Genomic DNA, 23,759 nt, shown 5'->3' with positions numbered 1-23,759 from the left:
TTTTGGAGAGAAAAGTGCACATTTTTTTATGAAAGAGATGTCTCTTAGGCGTTTCTCTAAAGGTCTTTAAAGGAGAGCATGGGGCAGGTATTGGGACAGTGGACTTTTTCTTCCTGTTGCAATTCCACCTCCAGGGAATGAATTCTAGTTAGTGCTGCTCTGAATTTGACCCATTAGAAACCCTTGCCATTGATGATCCCTGTATAAAGCAGAGGCAGATCATGAGACCTTAAAGTTCTTTTTTTGTGTCTGGTTTATGTACTTTTTTTTCCCATATGTCAGCATTCATTAAATGTATCTTGATGCAGTTGAAAGTTACATTTATTCAAAGCAGTAGCAGTCATGCAGTGTAAATAGCTGATGGGTTATGCAAAGACAATCTGAAATTCAAAATCTGTTCTGTTTTTACAGAGACATCAGTAAAAATGCCCATCTGGGGTTTAAACCATTTATTTACTGGACCATCTTGGGCTTCTTCCATGCATTTGTTTTCTTTTATGGCTCCTATCTTCTAATGGGAGAAGACACTTCTCTGCTGGGAAATGGCCAGGTAATGTATCACAAGAATGATTCTACTACTGTATTTTTTGTGATATTTCTTAATGTGGGTTTTTTTAAGTGTCTTGTGTCATCAAAATCAAAATTTGGTCTTTTTACTAACTGTATAATAACCAAAGATGCTTTGCAATATTCATGTGTGCTCTCAAGGGTAACATTTCTTAGTGTGGAAACTGAGAGACATGTCAGAAAGCTTATGTCCATAAAGAACACATAATACACTTGTTATTCTGGAAGATAATTGTCTTAAACTTCACTTAGTATACTATTTTTTTTCAAAATTATATGCCATAACTTCAGCAAATGAGAATTTTATCATAGAATCATAGAGTGGTTTGAGTTGGAAGGGACCTTAAAGATCATCTAGTTCCAACCCCTCTGCATGGGCAGGAACACCTCCTGCTAGATCAGGTTGCTCACAGCATTTTGTTCATTCAAGACTCATTTTGAGTTGGACTTAACCACAGTGTCAAACAACAGCTTCTCTTTAGCACTGACTATAAAATTAGATTTAAATCTGAAAGATGCTTTAAGTCCTAAAGCTTGTCCTGAAGCTGTGTTACTGGAATAACTCAGAATTTTTATAAATAAGGTGATGCAAGCTGCTTTTAATTTATACCTTTTATTTAATAAATGTTTTTAAGACAATAACTTAATAAAATATTCAAATGCTAATTCAATCCTTTTTGGTTTAAAGATGTTTATGTTAACATGAAAAACCATGCACAAAAAACCCTAATGCTTGGGTGTAACCATTACAAGTCTGCTTCCTCCATGGCTCTGAGTTAATTGGCCTCATTTAGAACATTTAGATTCTGATTTTCCTCTCATAAAACTGTTACAGATAGTGATGCAAAAATACATTTGCTTCTTTTGTTGAGCCATTCTTCCTGCTGACGTGAAGTGCTTTCTGATTCTTGTGTAGTGCTTGGTAGAGTTGGAAGTGTAGCAAAAGGTACAAAAACCAGTATCATGCTGCATTCAGAGTAGACACCTGGTGATAGGGAATGGCAGGAGCTCAGGTAGTTTAGCCAAAAAAAAAAAAAAAAAAAAAAAGAGTTTCCGTTATTGATGTACAGACACTGGCCAGAACCATCTTGAGTGACTAAAATCAGAGAGCATGTGAACTGGTGATTAGCATCCCTGCAGAGAAAGGAGCAGTGCAGGGGGAATGGTGCACCTAGCTGGAGTACCTATTTCATCATGAGGTGTTGGAGAAGTACATTAAAATAGTTGTACTTTAGACTAAAATGTCTCTTAGGAAAGAGATATGAGTGTGTCCTCTGACATTTCTCATAAGCTGCGTGACTGAACTTGTGAATTGGCAAAGAACCTCCAGTACTCCTCCATTGAAGTAATTTTACATTATGAATCAGCATGTTCCTGTGCATCTGTCTTAGTTGTCACAGAACCTCACTTCAGAATTGCTTAGTAAATGTCCACAAGGCAGGAACAGACTTTTTTTTTTTTTTTTAATTGTATTTAATAACAGATGTTGAGTTTGGGGAATCCTTCATGTTCTATCAATGTAGACCAGTGTGTTAATGTAGATCTTATTGAAAAGGTTCTTTTAATAGTTTCTCTTGTAAATTAACCTCAAGATTTTTAAAATACACTTGGTGAATAAGCATGCTGGAAATAAAATGTTCAGATCCCCGTTGACTTCTCATGTATTCTGTTATGTGACTTTAAAAAAGTCTTAGAATTTATTTGGATTTACTCTCTACCTTCTCTGTGTTTGTGGAAAGATGGTTATTAAAACTGGTAGAACTGTGTCAGTAAAATACGTGTTTTTGCAACAATATATGTTGCAAACTTAATGTATGCCTGAGAAAGTCAAAGTTAGGAGAAACTTGTGTACTGCTGAAGTGCTTTCTTGTAACAGTCCTCAAAAAGTGATCACTTTGTGCCAATGTGTGATACATGGTGGTGTCAGAGCAAGGCCTCATGTTTTCACTGGGAGTTCTCAGTTTGGAGCAAAGCAGAACAGAAGAGATTGTGAAGGATTTGTTAATGCTGGTGGTTTCTTAGGATTGCCTCAAGACATTGTACAACAACTTGATCTTTTAGTTCTTTTTTCTCCCCCCTTTTTCATGCTGTGCATGTCGTCAGATATTGAAACCTAACAGGCAAATGGTAAGAGTTCAGAAGAGGAGGAGATACAAAATATTGTATCTGCTAGTTCACAGGATTAAAGGATGCAGCATCCACAGCATAAATGTGTTCAAAAATAAAATGGTGGCAAGAACGTGTTGACATTTTGCATTCTAACTGTGACCATTGAGAGCAGTGTTAGCAAAGACACTTTATTTCACAGGTCACTTAAGAGCAGTTGTCTAATTTTACTTGAAGATTAATTTTGCAACAGTTAACAGCAAGTATGTTGCTTGCTAAACGTTATGATCAGCATGAAAAGTAAAGAAAGGGCTTCAGAAGACATGTTATAACAAAGCTATTTAAAATTATCAGCAAATCGAGACTCATGGCTGCCTTAACTTTGTGTAAAGATGAGAAAAGCAGTTGTGAGATCCATCATCAGACTTGGGATTTTTATTTTGGTTTTTTTGGTCAGAGCTCTGTAACAAGGACTCAACTGTGTGAATCCCAGTTTCGTGCCTCTGTGCTGTACTAACAAATCAACTCTAGGATGACATTTGATTGCCTGTCTGCATGTGGTACCTTCCTCCTTGCTTGCTTAGTTTGCTACAACTGGTCAATACCGAGTTGAGTTGGTCATTGTTCAGTATGTCAGTGGCAAAAATAGCTATGAAACAGCAACACCTTCAGTTGTAGCACCCAGACTGCTTGTAAGAGCAGAGCAGTTGGACCTGTTGTAGAACAGCAGCGAGTGTCTGAGTAGCATGTGTTTTGATAGATAACAAACTCAGCATCCCTGCTTCTTTGTCAGAGCTGAGATTTTATTGTTGTAGAACTTGTTCAGAGTTTTGATAGTTTAATTTCACTGGGCAAGAGAATACAAAAGTGACTGATACAGCATTTTAGAATTGAAGCTTAATTTTGTTTTTATTAGCCTTGAAACAAAGTGTCTTTTCTTTATAATTGTCTTTGAAAAAATTCAATGGCACCATTATTTTTGAATTGTAAAGTTGTGCTTGGGGTAAAAGTGAACTTTCAGATGATGCTGCATGTTGAAAATTTTCTGGAAATGTTAAAACTCAGTGTTTTGCACTTAAGGGAAATAATTTCCACCCAATATTTACTTTCTATTGGATGCTTATACTTAATGGATCAAATGGATAACTTCATTTTCCTATCATTTCGTGTTACTGTTTTGGACTTCCTTCATGTTTCACATAGCCTTTGTGGTGATTTGTTTTGAACAAGTAGAAAGATGACTTGTGGGTTGTTAATTTTGCTCTTATCATAAGCTCTGTTCCTTTCTAGTAGTATGTGTTGTAGCCTTCTGGTTTTTTCCCTAGTTGTCATAAGCTTATGTCCACAGACTTGTTTCATTAGTGTAGCTGACTTCAGAAGAATCTAACTTACTGTGAATACTCTTAACTGTTGGGTTGGTTTTTTTCTTCCATGACTTTTGCCTTGCTGTTTTCTTAGATGTTTGGAAACTGGACATTTGGTACTTTGGTCTTCACCGTTATGGTTATAACTGTTACAATGAAGGTATGATATTATTCTAATTACTCTGAGTTTGGGTATGTAGGTAAATATGTAGTAGAGCAGCAATTTCAAATTAATCAGAAGTTATACAGAAGTGATTCCTTAGGATTCCAGATAAGTGATTTTTATGTTTTGTTTCAATGAGGGATAAAACTTCTCTTTGTCGTTGTTGTGTGTACAACAATAATTACTGTTTGAACTGGAAGTTACTAAGTACTTTCAAACCAGTATTTATCATGTTCTGTGAAGTGGGGGAAAAAAAGTTCATTGAACTTATCTTTGTTTTAGATGGCACTAGAAACTCACTTCTGGACATGGATAAACCATTTTGTTACTTGGGGATCCATTGTATTTTATTTCATATTCTCCTTGTTTTATGGGGGAATTATCTGGTGAGTGATTGTATTTTTTTTCCTCTCTGCTCTCTTTAGCACATGATAGATGAAGATATGAAAAAACACTGAAGTGTTATGTTGTACCATGTTGCTCTGAATTTATGACAGGTGTTGGAAAATACATTTTTAAACCTAGAGAAGCCACTCACTTTTGGTGGTTCTTTAAGAAATGTGAGCAGTGCTTCTCAGGTCCCCTGTGCTTGAGGGGGCTCTGACAGCCTGGGACTATAAAGGTACTTTTGTTTTTAAAAAGTAGATCTGTTCCCAGAGGTAATTGCAATAGGTAAATGTTTGCAAGAGAAATGAAGATGTTTGGATTTGAATCAGTGAAGTGGTGTGTATTTGCTTCTATTTGGGGGTCTTGGAGCAATAGGATGGTGATTGGCTTCCTGGAACACCGTTTAAACTAAGCCAGAACCTTTCCCTCCTTGCCCAGAGTTTCTTTGCAGGTGTCAGGTCCATTGCTAGACTTCTTCATAGGCACTGTGCAGTTGTAACTGCATCCTGAAAGACTTGCTGCTTGATGTGAAGTAAGATACACTTGAACCTACCTGTGCTGATTCTAGAAGTTCCTTTTAGTAATTGCCTCTTCTTTTAACTTTTCAGGCCATTTTTACATACCCAGGACATGTACTTTGTATTTGTTCAACTGTTGTCAAGTGGTTCTGCTTGGTTTGCCATAATCCTCATAGTAGTTGCTTGTTTGTTTCTTGATGTTGTGAAGAAAGTGCTGTACAGACATCTACAACCAACAAGTACTGAAAAAGCTCAGGTAATGTTACGTTTTTGTATCCAACTTGATCAATGGTTAAAAGAACACTTCATTTAAAAGATGTGTCTTGTACGCTAATTGCGTCTTACATTACTGTCATGTTTAATGCATAGAAGTGTTCTTATTTCAAAAGATAATTGTTAATTTAAAATTACAAACATGAAGACACCTTTTCACAAGGAAATAACATTTATGTATGAGTAATTGATACGAACAGTAGTAGATTTCTATATAAAGGGATCACTCAGTCTTTTGCATCTCAGCTTGCAACTGGATGAGAAGGTCAAATTATGCATTTTTGTGCTGCTTTAAAAGTGGTGACTTATTGTCACTTTGGTCTAGGTATTAGAAGCTCTCTCCAACTGTAATTGGCGCTGAATAGTTCTTGAAAAGTAATGAAAACAATAATTTTTAAAATAACTTCAGTAGCACTAGTTCTAATCATTATTACTTAAATCTCGATCATGTAGCATGTGCCATGTATTTGATTGTTGGTTATGGAATTAAAGATAATTAGCCATGTGGCTTTTTCATAAATTGGTAGAAGAGGTTTAAGATATACTATCATAACAGAATCTCCCTTTTGCCTGACATAGGCTACAAAAACTCTTGGAAAACATTCTATTGAAATTAGGCTGTCTTTTAGGTAAATATCTCATCTATGTTTGAGTGTTTTGTTCTTTTTAGTGACAGTTATGGAGAAGACATCCTGACCCATTGTTCTAATAGTTACTGTCTCTGGTTTCTTTTCAGCATTTTATCTTTTTATACTTTTCTTGCTTAACTGAAAAAGCCTTCTATTAACAATTTTTTGGTTTACTCATGGTTAGGTTAGTGATCCAGTTGATTTTTCTCACTGATAAGTAAATTAGACTTACATCTTTTGTCAAAAAGGTTGTTTTCCAGTCTTCTTCATTTCTTGTGTTTCTCCTGTAATCTTCACCTTTCCTCAACCTCATCTTGAGTTTTGGATTTTGCCACTGGACACAATATTCCAGCACAGCATACACCAGTGCCAAGTGTGGAAATCATGATTCCTCCTGATGTATTCAGTTTACAAAATAATATTTATCAATAACCTGTTATCCTCTGCATCTTTTCCTCATCTGCAAGTGATTATATTGGTTTCTTCCAGGTCATTGATGAGAGAGATCAGATAGCATAGGACCCAAAAAAAAAGTGAAAGTGAATGAAGAATCCAGTTGACAAAAGATATCCTAAATACATTAATTTCTGAAACTTGTTAGCAATTTTTAGGCCATTTGTGTGCCATATTGATTTTGTGGTGTCCTAGGTGCTTAGTCCAAATGACACTGAGCTGTGTGCCATGCAGCACTTGTAACTGCATTACATCAACACTGGTACCTTTAGCATCAAACCTTGCCATTAAATTGATGTAAGTGCATGGTAATTCTCTTAAATTAAATTGCCTTTCTAATTGTGTGTTTTAAAAAAAAAATCCAGGTGAGACAATCTCTTAATTTGCCTAAGATCAACATCATGCTGACAAACCTTTTGCTAGCCAAAATATCCCATTAGTCCTTTTTCAAAACTGGAATCTTAGCTGCTTTTTCCAGTCTTGCAATGTAGTAGCTAAAAGCCAAGGTAAATAGCCACTAGCTTTCAGAAAACTGTTCAGCTAGACCTGATAAGACTCTTGATTGCCTGTTATTGCACTTTTTGGATTAGAGTCTTTATTTAGGAGAAATTCTATAGAAATTCTATAGGTAATGATAGATATTTATCTTTCTTTTTTCCTTCAACAACTATCAGTGGCAATATATGTATATTTATCAAGCATTTCCCATGCCTGCCTTCCTGTACGTCAGCTGTTTCTGTTGGCAGTGCATCTGTATGGCTTTTGAGGCTTCTGATGTTCCTAAAGTGCTTGAATTAAAAACCAAAAAGCCCATATCTTTTTTTTCTCTAGCCTTATTCATACACTTCTTGTTGCATTCTCTTGCTTTCTGAATCAATTCTAAAGGGTTTCTGGGTTCAGTTTGATTCCACTTCAGTTGTGTTGTCAAGGATACAGTCAGATTTCTTATTTTAAAGAAAGAATTTGATGACTGTCTAATACTTTTCCTGTGGCTATAGCTTGATTCACAGCCATGGTCAATTCACTTTGTGTATCTTTATTAGTCATATTTTCTGCTTTTTTTCCCCTTGATCCCACCCTACTTTGCCATCTGACAGTGTCAGCATTAGGGCCTGTGTTTACCAAATATCTGTCTTTTTCTGACAGCACTTAATGCTGGTACTGCAACATTGCGGTATCTAAAATCTGGTTTGACCAGAAAAGCTTCAGTAGCCATTCATTGTTTTTTCTGTGTGTCTCTGATAGTGAAATCATAGTTAAAATGTATTTATTTACAAAAAGCAGGCACCTATTTTTTGCTTCCTTGAGGTTTAATGTGTTGAGATTTTCCCACTCGTAGTGAGACAGTGAGACCCACTGAATTTCATCAGCTGTTCTTGTGGTAAGGAAGTGAACATTAGTGAAGATGAACAGATGACCAGCTTAGTACATGTATTGTCAAGTAGTGACAGAATGCTTCTTTTGTTATTATACCTCATTACATTTGTTTAAATGGTCTAGTAAATATTTTTCTTTCAAATGAAAGAACACTGATTTTCAGATAGAATGAGTCTGAAGAATGTCTGAATTCCAAAAGCTAGGGAATTTTCTGTGCAAGACATTTAAAAAGAGTGAACATGGAACTTTTTATATTGCCCTTTTAAATGTATTTTTCATAGTGCAGGTGAACCCTCTGTATAACAGAATAGTCTTAGTTATAGGACTAAGTATATTTGAATGAGGGAAAGAAAAAGTTTAGTTCACAGGTACTAAGTTTTTATCAGGGCAAGATAAATTGTTACATGAACTAGTCGCTAATTTTTTTAAATCACACCAATTTCAGTTATTTTTCTCTCCCCCATCATTTAAATTCTGAAATACTCCCTGAAGCAGTGAGCAAAACATGGGTTTCTCAACTGAAAATGCTCGCCCCTGTTGTCTTAATCTTCGAGAAACTGTGTACTGTAGCTGTGCAAGTTACCCAGCTCAGTGCTCTGAATTTGCTGTAGCTGTAGGGATCTGCCTTACCCTGCTGAGTATATAAGGAACTTGATTTTATATCTTAGTAGAAGGTGGTAGCATCAGCAGCCAACCTGGCTTTCATCAGTTCGGTGTTAACATAGCTAATTTTTTCACAAGAGAGTAAAGAAATTTAACTGGTGTGAGAGAGAAACACTTGAGAAATTCTGTTAAAGGTAAACTTTTAAATGTAAGTATGTAAGTATTGTTCTGTGTCACAACATTTGGAAGAAAATAAATTGTTCCATTTTGGGAAGTCAGTATATTAAAAATTTAACAGGCAATCATTACTTGACTTTTACAGAGGGATGAGTTTGATTAACTCTTATTTCCGTTGCTGCACTTCGGGTGCATGTGTGAAATTTTTGTTTTGTTTTCTGTGTTCCAAATGGTTTTTTGCTGGCCCTATTATGTTTGACTTTGGTCTGTTGCCCTGAAGTAGCTTCTGGGTAATTTCTGACACTACGTCTGTTACAGAATCATATAGGAGGAAGTGGACAGTAAGGCAAACCTGAATCAAAATAAAAGTCTTTGGGTAAATATAAATCACAGCTCCATTGAGGGCAGAAGGTAATAATGAATAAAGATGTCTGGTAAAGTACAGATGTAAAGGTTTATAGGTCTTTTCTCTCAGTATGAAAGCTAAGGTATGCTTAAGAATTGTCCTACCAAACAAAACTGGCTGGGATGGTTCCAGGAGCTGTCCTGAAGGTACCAGGCTTGTGTTCTATATATGATGTGTATTCCACTTAATAACAATGTCTTGTCCTGTGTCTTTCTCTTAGAAAATTACTGCTGCTACTTACTGACATGTATGTTCCATCCCTTCTCTGTCCAATTGTAGATGTACTCCAACAGAGTTGCTTTAAGTGACGAGTTCATCGCACTGCAGCCATTGTCCAGGGCAAGGAATCAGCTGAGCAAAATTAGGTAGAGTAGGAGGGACAGTTCCTCTTCAACTCTTATGCATGCTGAAGGTGAACTAACCAGTGCTGAGAGAGATGGGAAGAGGCATGAATGAATATTAGTGGGTTGAGGGGGCAATACCTGTAGTGCAGATATATTCAGCTTGGTTATTTCTTGGCTTTGCTCTGTGTTTTTGAGCCAAATGCTTCTCCTCAGTAGCATGTGTTTGACGTGCTTTTTTTTAGGAAAAAACATCCCTAGCATGATGCTCAACTTTCAGAATACAGAGCTAGCTCTTCTTGCATCCATTTTTAAATAATCATAGTTTCTAGCATGGTTATAGTGCTTTTAATTTCTTTATGATAAAAATTAACGGTGCTTTTTGCATGGTGGGTAATTTCAGCTTCATAAGGCCGTGACAGGAAGGTCTGTATATTTCAGGCAGCAATTTCTTGCGACTTGTTTGCCCATTTTAATTTGCTTTCACTTAGGTTGAAAGGGCAGAAAATGTTTTAAGCTTGGGTTTGTACATATATTGTGTGACTAAGGCTTTTTGTATTTGTTTTGTGCATCTACAAAGTGAGTGTTGTTTGTTTTCAATGTGTATGGATACATTTCTAAAGGCATTTGGCTACAAAGTCCTAGAAAATCATTCAAAAAAACATCAACGTGTACATGTGTGTGTGCAGGTGAACCATTATGACTCTGACACTCCTCAGGTGCACTGAGTTCAGTGCATGAAATGCTATGAAATGCTTATTGTCATTTGTAAGACTAAAACATTCATATGCATCAATAATGTCTGAACCTGTTTGATGTTTTGTCCCACCCTTATCTGCCTCTCTATTCTATAGCAGGAATTCGTGTGAAGAACTGATTCCTTTTAAAGATTTAAGGTGACTCTGTTGTTTGAAAACATGCCAACAGTTGCTAGAACCAGCCAACCTACATTTTGGGGAGTTAACTGTTATTTGTTTAACTGAGGAAAGGTAGGAGGCAGGAAGCTGACAGTGTGAATTAATAGCAGAGAATTTGTAGCAGTTAATTGAAACAGAGTGTACAAGTGCTTTTAAAGAGGGAATAAAAGAAGAGAAAAGCTTTGTATTTCCTCTGAGAGTTTGCTAGACCTTTGAAGGCAAAACTTGAAATGGTAATTGTGTTTAGCTGTTAGTTGTCACACTGGGAAACATATCAGCTTAGTTTTCCAGACTTCTCAGGAATGTAGTAGTGGGGGTTTTTTTGCTCTGTTTTTTTGAATTCATGACTTACTACCGATAAAAGAGGCAAACTTAAATTTCAGTAAATTTACCAACATATTGCGGAGCTTTCTCTGCAAAAGCTTTTTACAAGTTAGCTTTTAAAATCCTTAGTTTATCAGTGTTATGTAAGTTATCTGTTAAAAAATTTGGATAAATAAATTTCCAGTAAGCTTCTGTTTTCTCACTGAATGATTACAGTGAAGTATGTGGTGCATCATATCCTCAGCAAGATTTTTAGAACAAAGGATTCTGTTAAACTTTCCAATACAAAGTATGTTTTAAGGGTTATGCAACTAGATGGTGGAATAAAAAGCTGTCTAGGAATACAGCACTGTAGTTATTAAAATACTAAAAATAGGAAAATGCTTGCTAACTTGGAGAGATTTTCTTCTTATGACAATCAGGGAAGATGTTAATAAAATTGGGAAATTTGTTTTGTCCATATTTATGCAAATCCATTTGTCTTGAATGACAGATTTTTTACACTTGAATACCTGATAGTAAGGTACCTGAAATATAAGCACTGAGTGCCTTATACTTTGCAGTTTAAGTTGTAAAGCACAACAAGAAAGAAACAAATATTTGGGTTTCTCTAGTTCTTTATTTGTAGTCTTCAGAAGAAGTTTAGAGGATATCCTGTGGATCCTCACCTAAAAAAGTAAAAACAAAAATCAGTTAATAGATGGAAACTACTCACTTCACTATACTAAATAAAAACTTATTTGGAGTGAAGACCATGGGTTAGTTTCTGTGCTGTCCAGAGCAGCTGTTTGCCAAAAGCAGTAGAGCAGAGAAAGCAAGGAAAACTGCAGGAACATGAAACACAAAACAGCTGCTTGGTGAAATGTAGCTGTAAGCAGCTAATTCTGTCCCACCTCATTTATATGTGCCCACCCAGTAATTGCATCCTTTGTGACTGCAGAATGCATGGATATTGATGAACAGACTTTGGCAGTGTTTGTTGTTTTGCTAAACAAGTATTTAAAACCTCAAAGGGATTATAGCACCAGGTTAAACTGCATTATGCCTTGTTCTGCAAATATGCTTACTGTTTTGTTGGTATATAAAAGGAGAACACGTTTATGAATGCAAATTAAAAGACAAGTATGATGTTTATATCTCTAGGCTTCACAGCGTGCAAAAAAATGTCTAAATTTATATAAAGTACATTTGTGAAGTGCAGTTAAAAGCTTTGATGGGGGGGGGGGGGGTGTTGTGTTTTAAGTGTCCCTGTGATTCCTGTAAGTAAAAAATGCAGTTTTATGTGTACCTGTTAAACTCTTGAACTTTACATTCACTTTTGTAATTTGGAATAAAGAGGAAATCAGGGAGCACAGGTCAGGAGCAGACTTTGCACTTAACTGGAGACTTAGTACTTCTTTCCTCTGTAGCTGTCTCTCTCGTCTTTGGAATGTGTCAAATCTATATCTTAGGGTACTAACTGAGTCCCATTATCTCTCATTTCAGTTGTTTCTTTGTTTACAAAGTTTTGTGTGTGTATATACGTGTCTCTGTGCTTTATAAGAACTGTCAGAACTATTAAGTCACATGTGAGCATTGTTGCCGGGACAGATGTTTTCATTCTATTTACTGACAGAATTAACTATGTTGATAGCTTTTACCTTTGAACAGTGTGTTACAGCTGTGCACAATACTAGGGAAATGAAAAAAAAAGGTTCTTATTACAGGGATGGCTGTCAGTGGATAACGTTGTATTTGGGACTCTCAAACTGTGGCATTTCCCTTAGCACAGCCAAGACCTTCTTCCTTCCCCATCTGCAGGCCCATGAGTCTGTTGTTGCCCCGTTGTCCCTTCATCTCTGTACACATCTGCTGGCTTTACTGTGTCCAGAGCTCCAGACTCCTGGTCCTGGCTTTACAGCCTTCAGTACATGTCTGTATGTTTTTTTTTTCTCTACTGTTTCATAGGTTTCCCCTCCTAATAGCTTTCATATCTGATCCAGCCCAGCTGTGAAGTTGAGGACAGGTTTATGCTCCTTTTACAACATATGTTTTATGTAAGGAACATATCCTTTCCAAAAGACTATTCAAGTACAAACACCCCTCTGCACTGGTGAAGTATGATGGATTTTGAACAAGGGTAATCTCTTTCTTTGCAGGTTTGCGTAGTGTGGAGATGATCTGTTAAATAATCCACAGAATCTATGGCAGGAAGAGGGAATAAATGAGAGAATAATAGACTATTTCTTATTCATCTTCAGTTGCAAAAGTGCATGTATTTACTTACCTGAAGATACTTCTGTCTAACAGCTTTGAGATAACAAAATAATTTTTTATTTGTCAGTTTACTTGATTCAAAAACTAAAAAAATATTGAAAACATAAGTGCCAGTGAAGTTGTTAGATCACAGAACCCATAGAAGGGTTTGGGTTGGAATGGTCCTTAAAGATCTTCCAGTTCCAATGCCCCTGCCTTGGGCAGGGACACCTCCCACTAGACAAAGTTGCTCCAAGGGCCATCCAACCTGGCCTTGAATACTTCCAGGGATGGGGCTTCCACAGCTTCTCAGGGCAACCTGTGCCAGTGTCTCACCACCCTCACATTAAAAATTTTCTTCCTGATATCTAAATCTATCTAAACTTCTTGAGTTTGAAACTATTCCCCCTCATCCTGTCACTCCATGCCCTTATAAAAGGTCCCTTTCCAGGCTGAACAATCCCAGCTCTCTCAGCCTGTCTTCATAGGATGTCAATATACTTACATTTTCTTTTAAAATCCTTAATTTTGGGGGGGTTTGGTATCCTGCATATTAAAGGGTTAAAGAAAGTGAGCTTTACATTAGGGAGCAAGTTTTAGCTTAATTGTGGAGTAGTAATAACCATCACATAGATATTTTCTGAACCATCCATGGTGCATCAAACATGTTTGCAGCTGGAACCTCTGCTCAGGAAAATACACTGCAGTGCTTTTTACTTGATGTACAAGATTAAATACATTTCCTATTCAGCAGAGTCCCAGCTGTGTATGATTGTGTGATTAAGTGTTTAGTTGAAATGTCTGTCTTGTGGCACATAGCATACCCTGCAATAAGACATGCAAACTGACATGGTCCTTTCTGTTAGAAGGGGGAGAACAAATGAAACTCCAGAATCTGACACGAGAACATGAGATTTTGAAACAGCTTTCAAATTTGTTGGGTTTTCCCCTTTTGTACTCTGTGGTGCACAAAAAGACCAAACACTTCTAATACCTTGTGCACTGAGAAACCGTGTTTCAACTACAGATTAACATTAAAAAATGGCCTCTTTGCCAGTAAATATGCCACCTTCTCTCAAGAACAGATCTGCAAAATGAAAGGTCATATAAAAATGGTAACTGTTTGAAAGCAATGCGAGGATGGTGCTTTATAAGATTTGTTGCTTTTCTATCCTTCTAGATGGAAGAAGATAAGGGTTCAGTCAGCTCAGCATGTGACTTTGCTGAAAGCAGGCACAGAGGGGAGGACAATAGGCAACTGCTAGATCCATCTAGCCTGCCCGACAGTACTTACGTTCACTAGGTAGTACTCCCACTCTACCCTAACATGTGTGTATATTTTTTTTTTTCTTTATATCTCATACAGACAGTCATGGAGCCATCTCCAAAATACCCATATTTTTGGTATCTACAAGAAAATTTGCATCATAGTATGTGGGTTTAATTTTTTTCCTCTTCCAGCTGAATCATTCTTTAGTTCTGCTCTTCCATTGCTTTTTTTATTTGTTACATGAAATGGGCCATTATCATATAAAGTATTATGTTTATTGTGATCGTGGATCTTACCTTATGAAAATACTTTATTTGCAGCCCAAATATGAATAATACTGGATAGTCCTCTAAATTACTTTTGGGTTTTTTTTGTAAGCATTGTCTCTCCTGTCTTTAGTTTCCTGAGGTTTAGTTTCAGGTCTTCAGAAACTGTTGTGCTCTACTGCCTTACCATGCCAGGTTTTGCATGGATAGCAGACTATGATCATGATTCTTTGCCACACAGAAAAGTGAGAAAGTGGACTCTGGAGCATCATGTTAGTATCTTCCTTCCATGTAGTGGATATAAATATAAACATCTGTGTTCACCAGACAGTGATACACAATATTTCAACACAGTATTTTGAATTTATTTTTGTGTTGTCCTAAATACACTCCCCATATTATTTCATACTTAACTGTGAGTTTCATAAAATATAAATGTTGTTTCCAGGGTTATGTAAGGTCACATTGCTTTTTTTTTTTTTTTAAAGATAATATTAACTTTTCAATAAGTTTCAGTTTAAACCTGATCCTAGCTTTTTGTAATGAAGTTGGGAAGAAAAAAGGAATTGTAGTGAAGAGGAGACACCAGCCCTCCAAAATTCAGAGCAGAGGGTTCGCTCTGTGGAAGCTAGTTTGGGTTGCTCTTGGTTCCTCTTTCTTCCAGTCTTTCTATAATATCCAGGGCTGATAGCACTGAGGTGAGATGATTCTAGGAGAAAAGTCTGGCCCATCTGGCCCTACATAAAACCAGAGTAATGTCACCTTCTGCAGTAACTTAACAGATGTCACTTGGTCTATTTTAAGATAATGGATGGACTAAATACTCTTTGTGAAGTCCAGTGTGTCGGAATGTGAGAGGTTGTTTCTGTTGCTGCAAACACAGCTCTGAAGTCATTGCACATGCAGCAGGGAGTTTGCTTTTTGACCTCCTCTCCGGAGTTCCTTAAGCTCTGTCTAATTTCTTGTGGGATGTGCTAAGCACAGCGTGTGTGACATTGCTGGAAAGGTCATACCTGCTAGCACTGCAATGCTGCAAATTGTGCTGCTCCTAATTATGCTATCTTCTGTGTCACTACATTTGTGGCCAGATTTGGTGGTTGTCAAATAAGGGCATTTCAGGGACTCAAGCTCTGACATGTGTTTTGGTCTGGTTTTAACCAAAACTCCTTTTAGACCTGTCAGTTGCAATGCTTCTGCTCCTGTCTGAGGTATTTCCAGAAGTTCATTGCCACAGCAAATGTTCATTTTGTGTCCAGAAGAGCTCCCAAACGAGTCAGTCAGAAGTGTGCCTGCACTTAATCATGGCCTCCAAGGTGCAGCAGCTGAATCCAGGGTTTCAGTCTGAAATGCTGTCTGTAGGTTCACACTGTTGTTACCTGACAATCCTGTAAGCAGCACATGAAGTGATGTGATGGGAAGATCTGGGGAACATGGGACAGAGCAGAGGAAGTGGCAGGCATAGGAAAAGGTGCATGGAAGTACCATTCTGCCTGTGTGCCCCCCCTTGTCCTACCAGTTGGGATTTTTCTCCTGGATTTCCAAATGCCTCTAGTTTCTGTTAGCTGCCTCTTCTTTGTAGTACAGGAATTGTTCTGTTATGAAGCTAATCTGTCCAGTTGCCTGTTTTGGGGGATTAGAAAGGAATGTGTCCACTCATAGTCAGTCATTCCCATAGGAAACTCTGAGGTTCATTGCTTTCCTTGCAGTGTTGGGCAAGGGTGGCATGATAGAAACTGGGGTTGGAAGCCAAAGACTTAGGACAGCAGTCAGCAGCATTTGCTCACATGATGAAAAGCTGGGGGAAGCTCTGAAGTGGCTGTGTCCTGTCATGGACTAAGATGCCTCCTCCCATCTTCCTTGTTCACTGGTGTCTGAGAGTGAGGTGAGGATAATGGATGGTTAAGTTTAGCCTCTGTGTTCAGCATTTGTTTGACAGGATGCTTTGTTGGAGAGTTTCAAAGTACTTTCAAAAGCATCTGCACACTCCGCATTTTTATTGCCTTTTGGGAATGATGCTGAAGTTGGGTTTGGAGCTTCTTTTTTCGGCAGTACTAGATTTCAGTTAGATATTAGTTATGCTGTGGTGGACTAGTGTGCAAAAACAATATAGAGGAGCACACTGATAGATGCCCCTACAACTCTGTATTACTACTTTCATTTTGTTTGAGTCTTATTTATCATCTATTAAGATGAACAGTAGAAAGTTCATTATTGTTGAATTATTCTTCATGCTGGCATGAACGTGACTGAACCTTTCCAACATCAGCCTTATTTGCGTTTAGGTATGAGATAATCACAACATCAGGAACGTGCAGTTCCTTACCAGACCAAGGGTATCTAGGGTAGAGATACAATGTAAATTATTATACACGCATTCTACACTTGAGGAAAAATTATTACGGACCATCAGGTTGCTGCATAGCATTCTGCAGCCTGGGTCTGAAGAGTTCAATAGATTTCCCTTAAAATAGGGCAGACCTGCAGCTTCTGTAAGTTGTTGTATGTTCTTTGTTCAGGTTAATCAAGGCATCACAGCTTAAACTGCATGATGCTCTGCTCCAGGGGTTCATTGGAGCTGTGACACAGAGAATTGCTAACCAGTTTATTGCCAACATTAAGCAGGGATGGTGATAAGCAATTTCCATACACTCACTAAGGCTGCGTGCAGACCTTGGGAAGATGAAGTTTTAATGTATATAGACCTTAGGAAGGGCCATGGTAACGTTATTCATCGTTGCAGTTGTATAAAATTGAAAAATATTCAACACTCTAACTTCAAGAAAATGTGCTTTTCCTGAGTATTTTCTGGTAACATCTTCGTTGCTATAGTGTGTGAGTACTGATTCTTTTTATTTTTTTTATTTCCTCCTTCCAGCTTACTGAGGCAGGTTCAGGTATCAACTGCTTGGACTCCATGTGCTGCTTCTCAGATGGGGAAACAGCATGCACATCTGTTAGAAGAATGCTGGAACGACTGATGGGAAGGTGTAGTCCAGCCCGGGTCAGCAGGTGTGGCATTTCTCTCACTAACCTTTGCTGCAGACGATTCTCCTATAAACTGGAACCTGATGAACCTGCAGCAATAGATGTCTAGCAAACCAGCTGCAGGTTTTGCTTATTTAAGTAGGAAATGCAACTCCTTATTGTACTTTTGGTTTTCATCCTAAAATATTAGTTTCTTGTTTTCTTTTTTTGAGCATTTTCTTTTGGGATGGGGAGGGGGGGGAAATGGTTTTCAAAAGATTTCTGTTACAACATTTAGTTTGGCTTACTGCAAGTTCTTGTGTTGTATCTATCGTAATTTCTCTTGCTTTGTACATTCTTCTCTTTAGAAAATCAAGCCTTGCTGCTGTTTTTGTTCTCTTTTCTATGATTTATTTTTTTTGCCTTCACGAATCAGGAGTTCTCTGTAAAGCTGAAAGACTTTTCCCTGTGGTTCTTGATGTACAACCTCCAAATATTTACCTTGGAGCTTGCATTACTCCTGAAGATATACAAGAGGCTCACACTTCCCCCCTTAAATATAACTTCATTGTTAGAAGGAGAATCTTTAAATCTTTCAGCCATTGATTGATATGAAGATGAAATATTTTTGTAGTAGAACTTTTATAATCTATTTCTAAAATCAGAGGAATTGACAGGATAGAGCCTTCAGGTTCTAAGAATTTTAAATGTTTTTTTTCAGTTCTAGAAAGTATATTGTCAAAATCATGTGTGCCATTCCAAAGTATGTGCTAAATAATTCTGTTTCCTTCACAAACCACGTGTGAAACAAACCTCAGTGGGATAAAAGCAAGTCAGAGTAATCAAATAGATCCAAGGAGCAGCACTGCTCTTGCAGTCAGCCTGACTCTGAGAGCAGCTTTTACTAAATCTGCTAATGTGCCATCTCCCCATTCCCAAATGAAGAGGGATAACCAACAAACATGGAAATATTTGGGGGTAGAAATGAAATTAGTCTTTTGTACATCGTAATCTCTCAGTCCCTGAATGATATCATGGTCCTTCATTAGTCAAAAGGCAAACCTGAAGAAGTTGCACTTCACACATTTTCAAGGAAACTCATTTTGTGTTCAAAGAACTTTGTCTCTTTTGGTTAAAGGTCGTAATATCATTCATTCAGGATGAAATCTTCTCTGGGTCATTTTCACCAACGAGCTTTCTCAGTTCTGATTCTGCCTTTAGGTCTTGACTTGGTCTGTAGTACATCTCTGTTCTGAGCTCTTGTGTTGGACACAGTGTCTGTGCTTTCAGTCAGTTTCTCTCTTCTGGCTTATGAAATTTACTCAACGTTTCCACAAATCTAGGGTATGATTATGCAAAATGTTTCATTCCATATGAAAAATGAACTGTTACAATTAAGTACATTTTTATTTCAAACTCTTGCTGTATAGAAAGTGGGCATGATGTCTAAAATAAACAGTTTAATAGAATTTTTAATCTACAAGGTGAGCATTTAATTGGTGTAAAAAATCAACATTTTGGTGGCAGTTGCTTGGAGTTTTTTTGGGTTTTTTTCCACTTCTCTGTAAATCTGTGCTTTCCAAATGAGGAACTTTTCGTGCTGCTTTTTTCATTTATTGTTACCTAATGAGGGCAGATTTTTAGTTAACATATATACCTTAGTAATATGTATTCTTACAAGGTAGGTATTCTGTGTTTTATTTTCTGGAGTGCATTTACACTTTTGCAATTCCCCCTTTTTTTTTCCACTGAGTTTTTCTTTCTTTAGGAATTACAAATATTTCTTGAACATAACTCATATTTGACAGAATATTAAACACTTTTTGAAGACTGCTTGTTCTCAGGTTTCTTGTCTGCTTACCTCATGGCATTTTCAGACCAAGTTCCTTCTAGCTGAATGATTCTAGAGTTGTTAGAACATAGAAGTTAGTGTCGTGTTTAATGAATATGCAAAACTATGTGGTGCTACACTAAGGGCTTGAAGTTCTGTTGTTTCTGCTTCTGCCTCTGGTTGAAATTATTCTGAACAGTCTTTTAGTTTCACTTAAGTTTATGTGCAACTAGAAAAGACTGTTTTTACATTTCAGTCTTTCTTGTTTTCTTCAGTTACTTCTGTTCCTTGTACTCAGCATTCACACCTAAAACCTAGTCTACATTTCAGGGTGCTAGAGACTAGTTTTTCCCCTACACTTTCCTGTTAATCTGTGGAAGTCTCTAGTTTTTTTTATGTACAAATTGCTTAAATCACATAAGGCAGTTTCAAGCTGTGAAATGCTGAAGGTACAGTTAAGAAATCCATTTGGTTGTTGAGCCTTTGTTCACAAGCTTGAGCTGCTTTGATTTTTACCTGAAGCTGCTTTCTTCAGGAGATTGTGCAGAGGATCTTTGGAGTACTTGGCGCTTTGTAAAGGAGCTTCCTATTCAACCAGGACGTGGCTGCAAATTATCTTTGTTGTATGAAGTGCTGCTGATAAATACTGTTGTCTGTGAGAGTGCTGTAGAATGAAGAACACTATTTTAGTTGCAGTTGCTGTAGCTAGCTTGTGTGGTATTCTCTGCTCCTGATACTCTGTCAAATATGATATTCTGTCAAATACGACTGGACATGAAATCCATCACGGTATCAAATTTTGATAGAACCTTTGAGTCAAAGTTGTACAAATGCTTGGAGTAGTGGGCCACAGGAACATAGTGTCTCTTACTTAATATGCTGCTTGTAAAATGTATTGAGAAGTATTTTCTATAGCTTTATTCACCAGTTGTAATATAAAATGTGTGTTGTGGTATGATAAGTGCATTTTTGTCTGTCTGTTCCATTAAACTGTCTGTCAGCTTGTCAGTCATTAAATTATTAGGGAATGCTGGATCACGTACATCTTGTACAGTAGGATTCATTAATTAATTGTTTGGATTTCTCATCAGTGGTGCTTGTGTCAAGGCACTGCATGTAGAAGTTCTAAAGAAACAGCAGATTTCTGAGAGAGGCAAATTTGGAGAAGAAGCTCATGATATTTTGATTTCCTGCATTCCAGCCTTCTATTTTTCAGCTTCTCACCTACAGTCCTATCGTATTGTCCAACCAAGAACAGCATTTCTTCCTAAGTAGTAATCTCTCCTTAAAAGAGAGACATTATGAAATCCCATCTCAATCAAAAGCTGTGTGACATATTAGGTACTTTTCCTAAGGCCTTAAAATTTAACTTAAGTTTAACAGTAAGGGATGAACTAGATACATAGACTGTAGGCAAGTTTTGCCTACCAGCAGCTTCAGGCAGCATGGATGTTAATAGTAGGACAGCAGTACACCAGGTTACCATGCTGAGCTGAGTGTCCCACAAGTCATCTATTAGAATAACTTAGGCTACATCAGGCTGTGGCACTCCCAGTGCCTCAGCTTGCACACACAACAGTCAGATTTTCCTGGAGGCACAGTCATTTAACCTGTGGTTGTAAAACTGGCATATAAACCTCTGATCTTTTTAGTTCATGGTCATGGAAATATCTGCCAGAAGAATAAACATAGCATTCTTAGTGCCATAGCTGGGATTAATTGCAGTCTGTTTTCAAAGGTCTGACTGAATGGCAGGTGCCTACATGAATTTAACAGAGTAGTCTTTTAAAGAGTTACATTTGCCTTATCTCTTAACACTTTTCTGCTTTCATAGACTTCTCTCCTCACCTCTAGATTATAAGTCCCCAGAGTCAGCCAAACTTTTCTTTTATTGTTACTTTAGATCATGGAGTTCCTCGGATCCCTTCTATGCCAACGACAGAAGCATCTTGACTCTCTCCACAATGGACTCGTCCACTTGTTAACAGGGACATTTGTAAATGCCTTGTGGAAGCCACTTGGTGCTCACACACCTCTAGTAGGTTCTGAAGCGAGTTCAGTGCTACATCCTCGCCCTAGAAAAGACAACCATGACTTTTAAATACAAGCTGGGGCTTGTCTTGTACCCTAGCATAAGTCATCTGGACATTGCTTCCAATATTTTTTTTTCTAATTATATCCACAAATTGCTAAATAACATTTTTTGTGTAAGGAATGCTTTTACCTCCGGCCATATAATCTTTTTTTTTGTTTCCATATGAACAGATTGGAATCCTGCATTTGATACTTGAGGTGTCACTGTAGTGCAGTGACAAAATCCTTCTCCTCCTGTGATCCTGTAGAACTGAATTTGCACAGTGAAACCTCAGAAAAAGTTGCATTTTTCCTGATGACCCTTCACTTCAAACACACAGGTTAATTTTGAGCTGTCTCTTACAGTTGTTGTCTTAGCAGTTTGGAAATCAATTTTGTTATTTCCATGGTTACTATAGTCTATAAGCAACCAGTTTAGTAATTTTTGAGAGTTAAATATAACTCAAATATTTATGCTAGTGTATGAATGGCAATACATTAGTAATTGCTTTGAAAAGCACTGTCACCTTTTACAAATTAATGATTTAGAATAATAAGGGATATAATGGATCGCTCTTTCTTAAACTGTAATTCAGAAGGCAGTCATCTTTTGTTATGTCCTAGGTGTTTTGGTAACAATTCTTGATCTTGAGATGTTTAAAAAAAAATCTGTAAGAACTGGTGGATCGTGCAGAAATCTGACTAGCATAAATTTTTAGAATTACCCTTTTAAAGATGGGGAATTTTTGCATGTTTTATTCTTTTTCATGTATTTATATTCGGTCCTGTTGGTCTTTGAAGATACAATTATCTTAATATATCTAAAGGATCTGAGATATTCATGGCAATGTTTTGATACCTAAGAATGCCAATAAAACCAAATTGCACAGATGGAGCTTGGAATGATACATCTTGCAGGTGCATCTTGCAGGTATATCTGTTGTCCCAGTATAGACGTGTCTGTGTGCTTGGGGCTGGGCAGCAACATTTGCCTGTGCATTGAGCTCAGATGACTAAACCTCTTGGTTGCACTTATATGTGGGAGGTAAAATGGAGGTGGTGCCACCACAGACATTGCCTAGGGTACAGCAGTTTTTAGGGCTAGAGGCTGGTAAAATTGCTTCTGCTTCTGGGCCCTTGTTTGGCTATGCAGTTTGTTACCAGTCACTGTCACCAAATTCCCATCAATAACTAGAATTTTCCTGTCAGACAGTAAAGGATGTAAAGGTGCAGAATCAACAGTAGCTCCACCACAGTGTAAGTAACCCAGACTGTAAATAGCATCTAGGAGAACTTCTTTAATAAAGACACAGTGAAGCTTAGGATTTGGACAGACCACTCTTAGCTGCTTCCCCCCTGCCTGCACTGTTGGCTGAAGTGCCACTTCCCAGGCTAATCACATTGCAGATACTTTTAACTCAAGCAGACATATCTTACCCTCCTGGTTTGACACCTCAGTGGGGCCTGGGCTGCTGCCAGAGAAGTGAACCACTCTTGTTACGATCATCCCAAATTTTCCCGAGTTCAATGAGCTGCAGGAGACAAAGTGTTCTGGTGTTCAAGAGGTTCCTCAAATGCTTCAGATGTTCCTTGCCTATAAACAGCTCTGCTGTTCATGACTTTAACCAGTATTATTTCACTTGATTTTTACATGAATGACTGGAAACTGCCATCTGAACCAAAGGCTGCTGGTACTGGGAGATTTTCAAGATCTCGTTGCTCAAGGCAATGTTCCTGTGAAAGTGTCATCACAACATTAGCTTGAGACTTGAGTGACTTGGACATGCAGTAGGGGAGGTTGGTTTTTTTTGTCCCACTGGCATAGATAAAGGCCAGTTCACAAACAGATTAAGAAACTCTAAAACTGAGTTATGAAACACAAGAAACAAAAGGAAAAGAAAGGAATTTTTCCTTTTAAGTGTTTCATTCAGTGCTCACAGGTCATATCTGTATCTTGTCTTCAAAGGAGTAGGTGCAGTGAAGCTTCAACTTGAAAATGTCGGTTGTACCACTAACTTCTCACCTTGAGTGTTCAGATGATTAGGAAATAACTGAAAAGTGAGACTCGTGTTCTCCACGTCATGGGTATCAACATGACTTTCCTGACTGCACGTAGTTTGAAACCTTGTTCCTGTGCAGAGCTACAATAAATTGTCATCTTGTCAGTTCCCCAGGAAAACCTTTATCCAGACACACAGTAGGAAAACATACACTTGGATTTCACCGATGCTTGTAACTTACTTTATAGGATAGATATAATACTAAATTATTTTTTAAAAAAATATGTTTTAAAAAAATCTAATCAGATATCTGCTGTTTAGCTTTATTTTTTCATGTCTAACTCACAGTGTTCCACTCCTCAGAAGTACTTGTTGTCCACATCAGCCTTTCTGCTCACCCAGTTCCTCTGTGTGCCCATCTAACCTCTTCAGTCCGTGTGGTCCATGTCTCATGTCTCCACCTACAACCTGGGGCCAGGTCTGTGTAGTGGAAGGCAGAGGCTTTGATAGACAGC

At 37.6% G+C, this 23,759-nt stretch overlaps 1 protein-coding gene across 7 annotated transcripts in view; it reads left to right on the top strand.

The window, feature by feature from the left end:
- The window catches only part of ATP11B (ATPase phospholipid transporting 11B (putative)), a 58,580-nt gene extending 36,441 nt beyond the window's left edge, over positions 1–22,139 (top strand). Inside the window, exons 25-32 of one of the 7 annotated variants that reach the window (XM_051626420.1) lie at positions 412–550; positions 2,671–2,694; positions 4,132–4,197; positions 4,483–4,586; positions 5,196–5,361; positions 9,303–9,388; positions 14,021–14,143; positions 17,252–17,291. In XM_051626420.1, the coding sequence (XP_051482380.1) occupies positions 412–550; positions 2,671–2,694; positions 4,132–4,197; positions 4,483–4,586; positions 5,196–5,361; positions 9,303–9,388; positions 14,021–14,105 (670 nt within the window). In that variant the 3' untranslated portion in view covers positions 14,106–14,143; positions 17,252–17,291. Of the gene's footprint in view, positions 1–411; positions 551–2,670; positions 2,695–4,131; positions 4,198–4,482; positions 4,587–5,195; positions 5,362–9,302; positions 9,389–14,020; positions 14,144–17,251; positions 18,824–21,074 lie in introns of those variants that run through there. The other 6 variants (XM_051626416.1, XM_051626419.1, XM_051626421.1 and 3 more) reach the window with 6 other exon arrangements.
- The last annotated feature ends 1,620 nt before the right edge of the window (positions 22,140–23,759 follow it).

Source organism: Apus apus, chromosome 8, assembly GCF_020740795.1.
Source record: "Apus apus isolate bApuApu2 chromosome 8, bApuApu2.pri.cur, whole genome shotgun sequence".
Taxonomy (NCBI): Eukaryota; Metazoa; Chordata; class Aves; order Apodiformes; family Apodidae; genus Apus; species Apus apus.
This window is presented reverse-complemented; position numbering and strand designations above follow the sequence as displayed.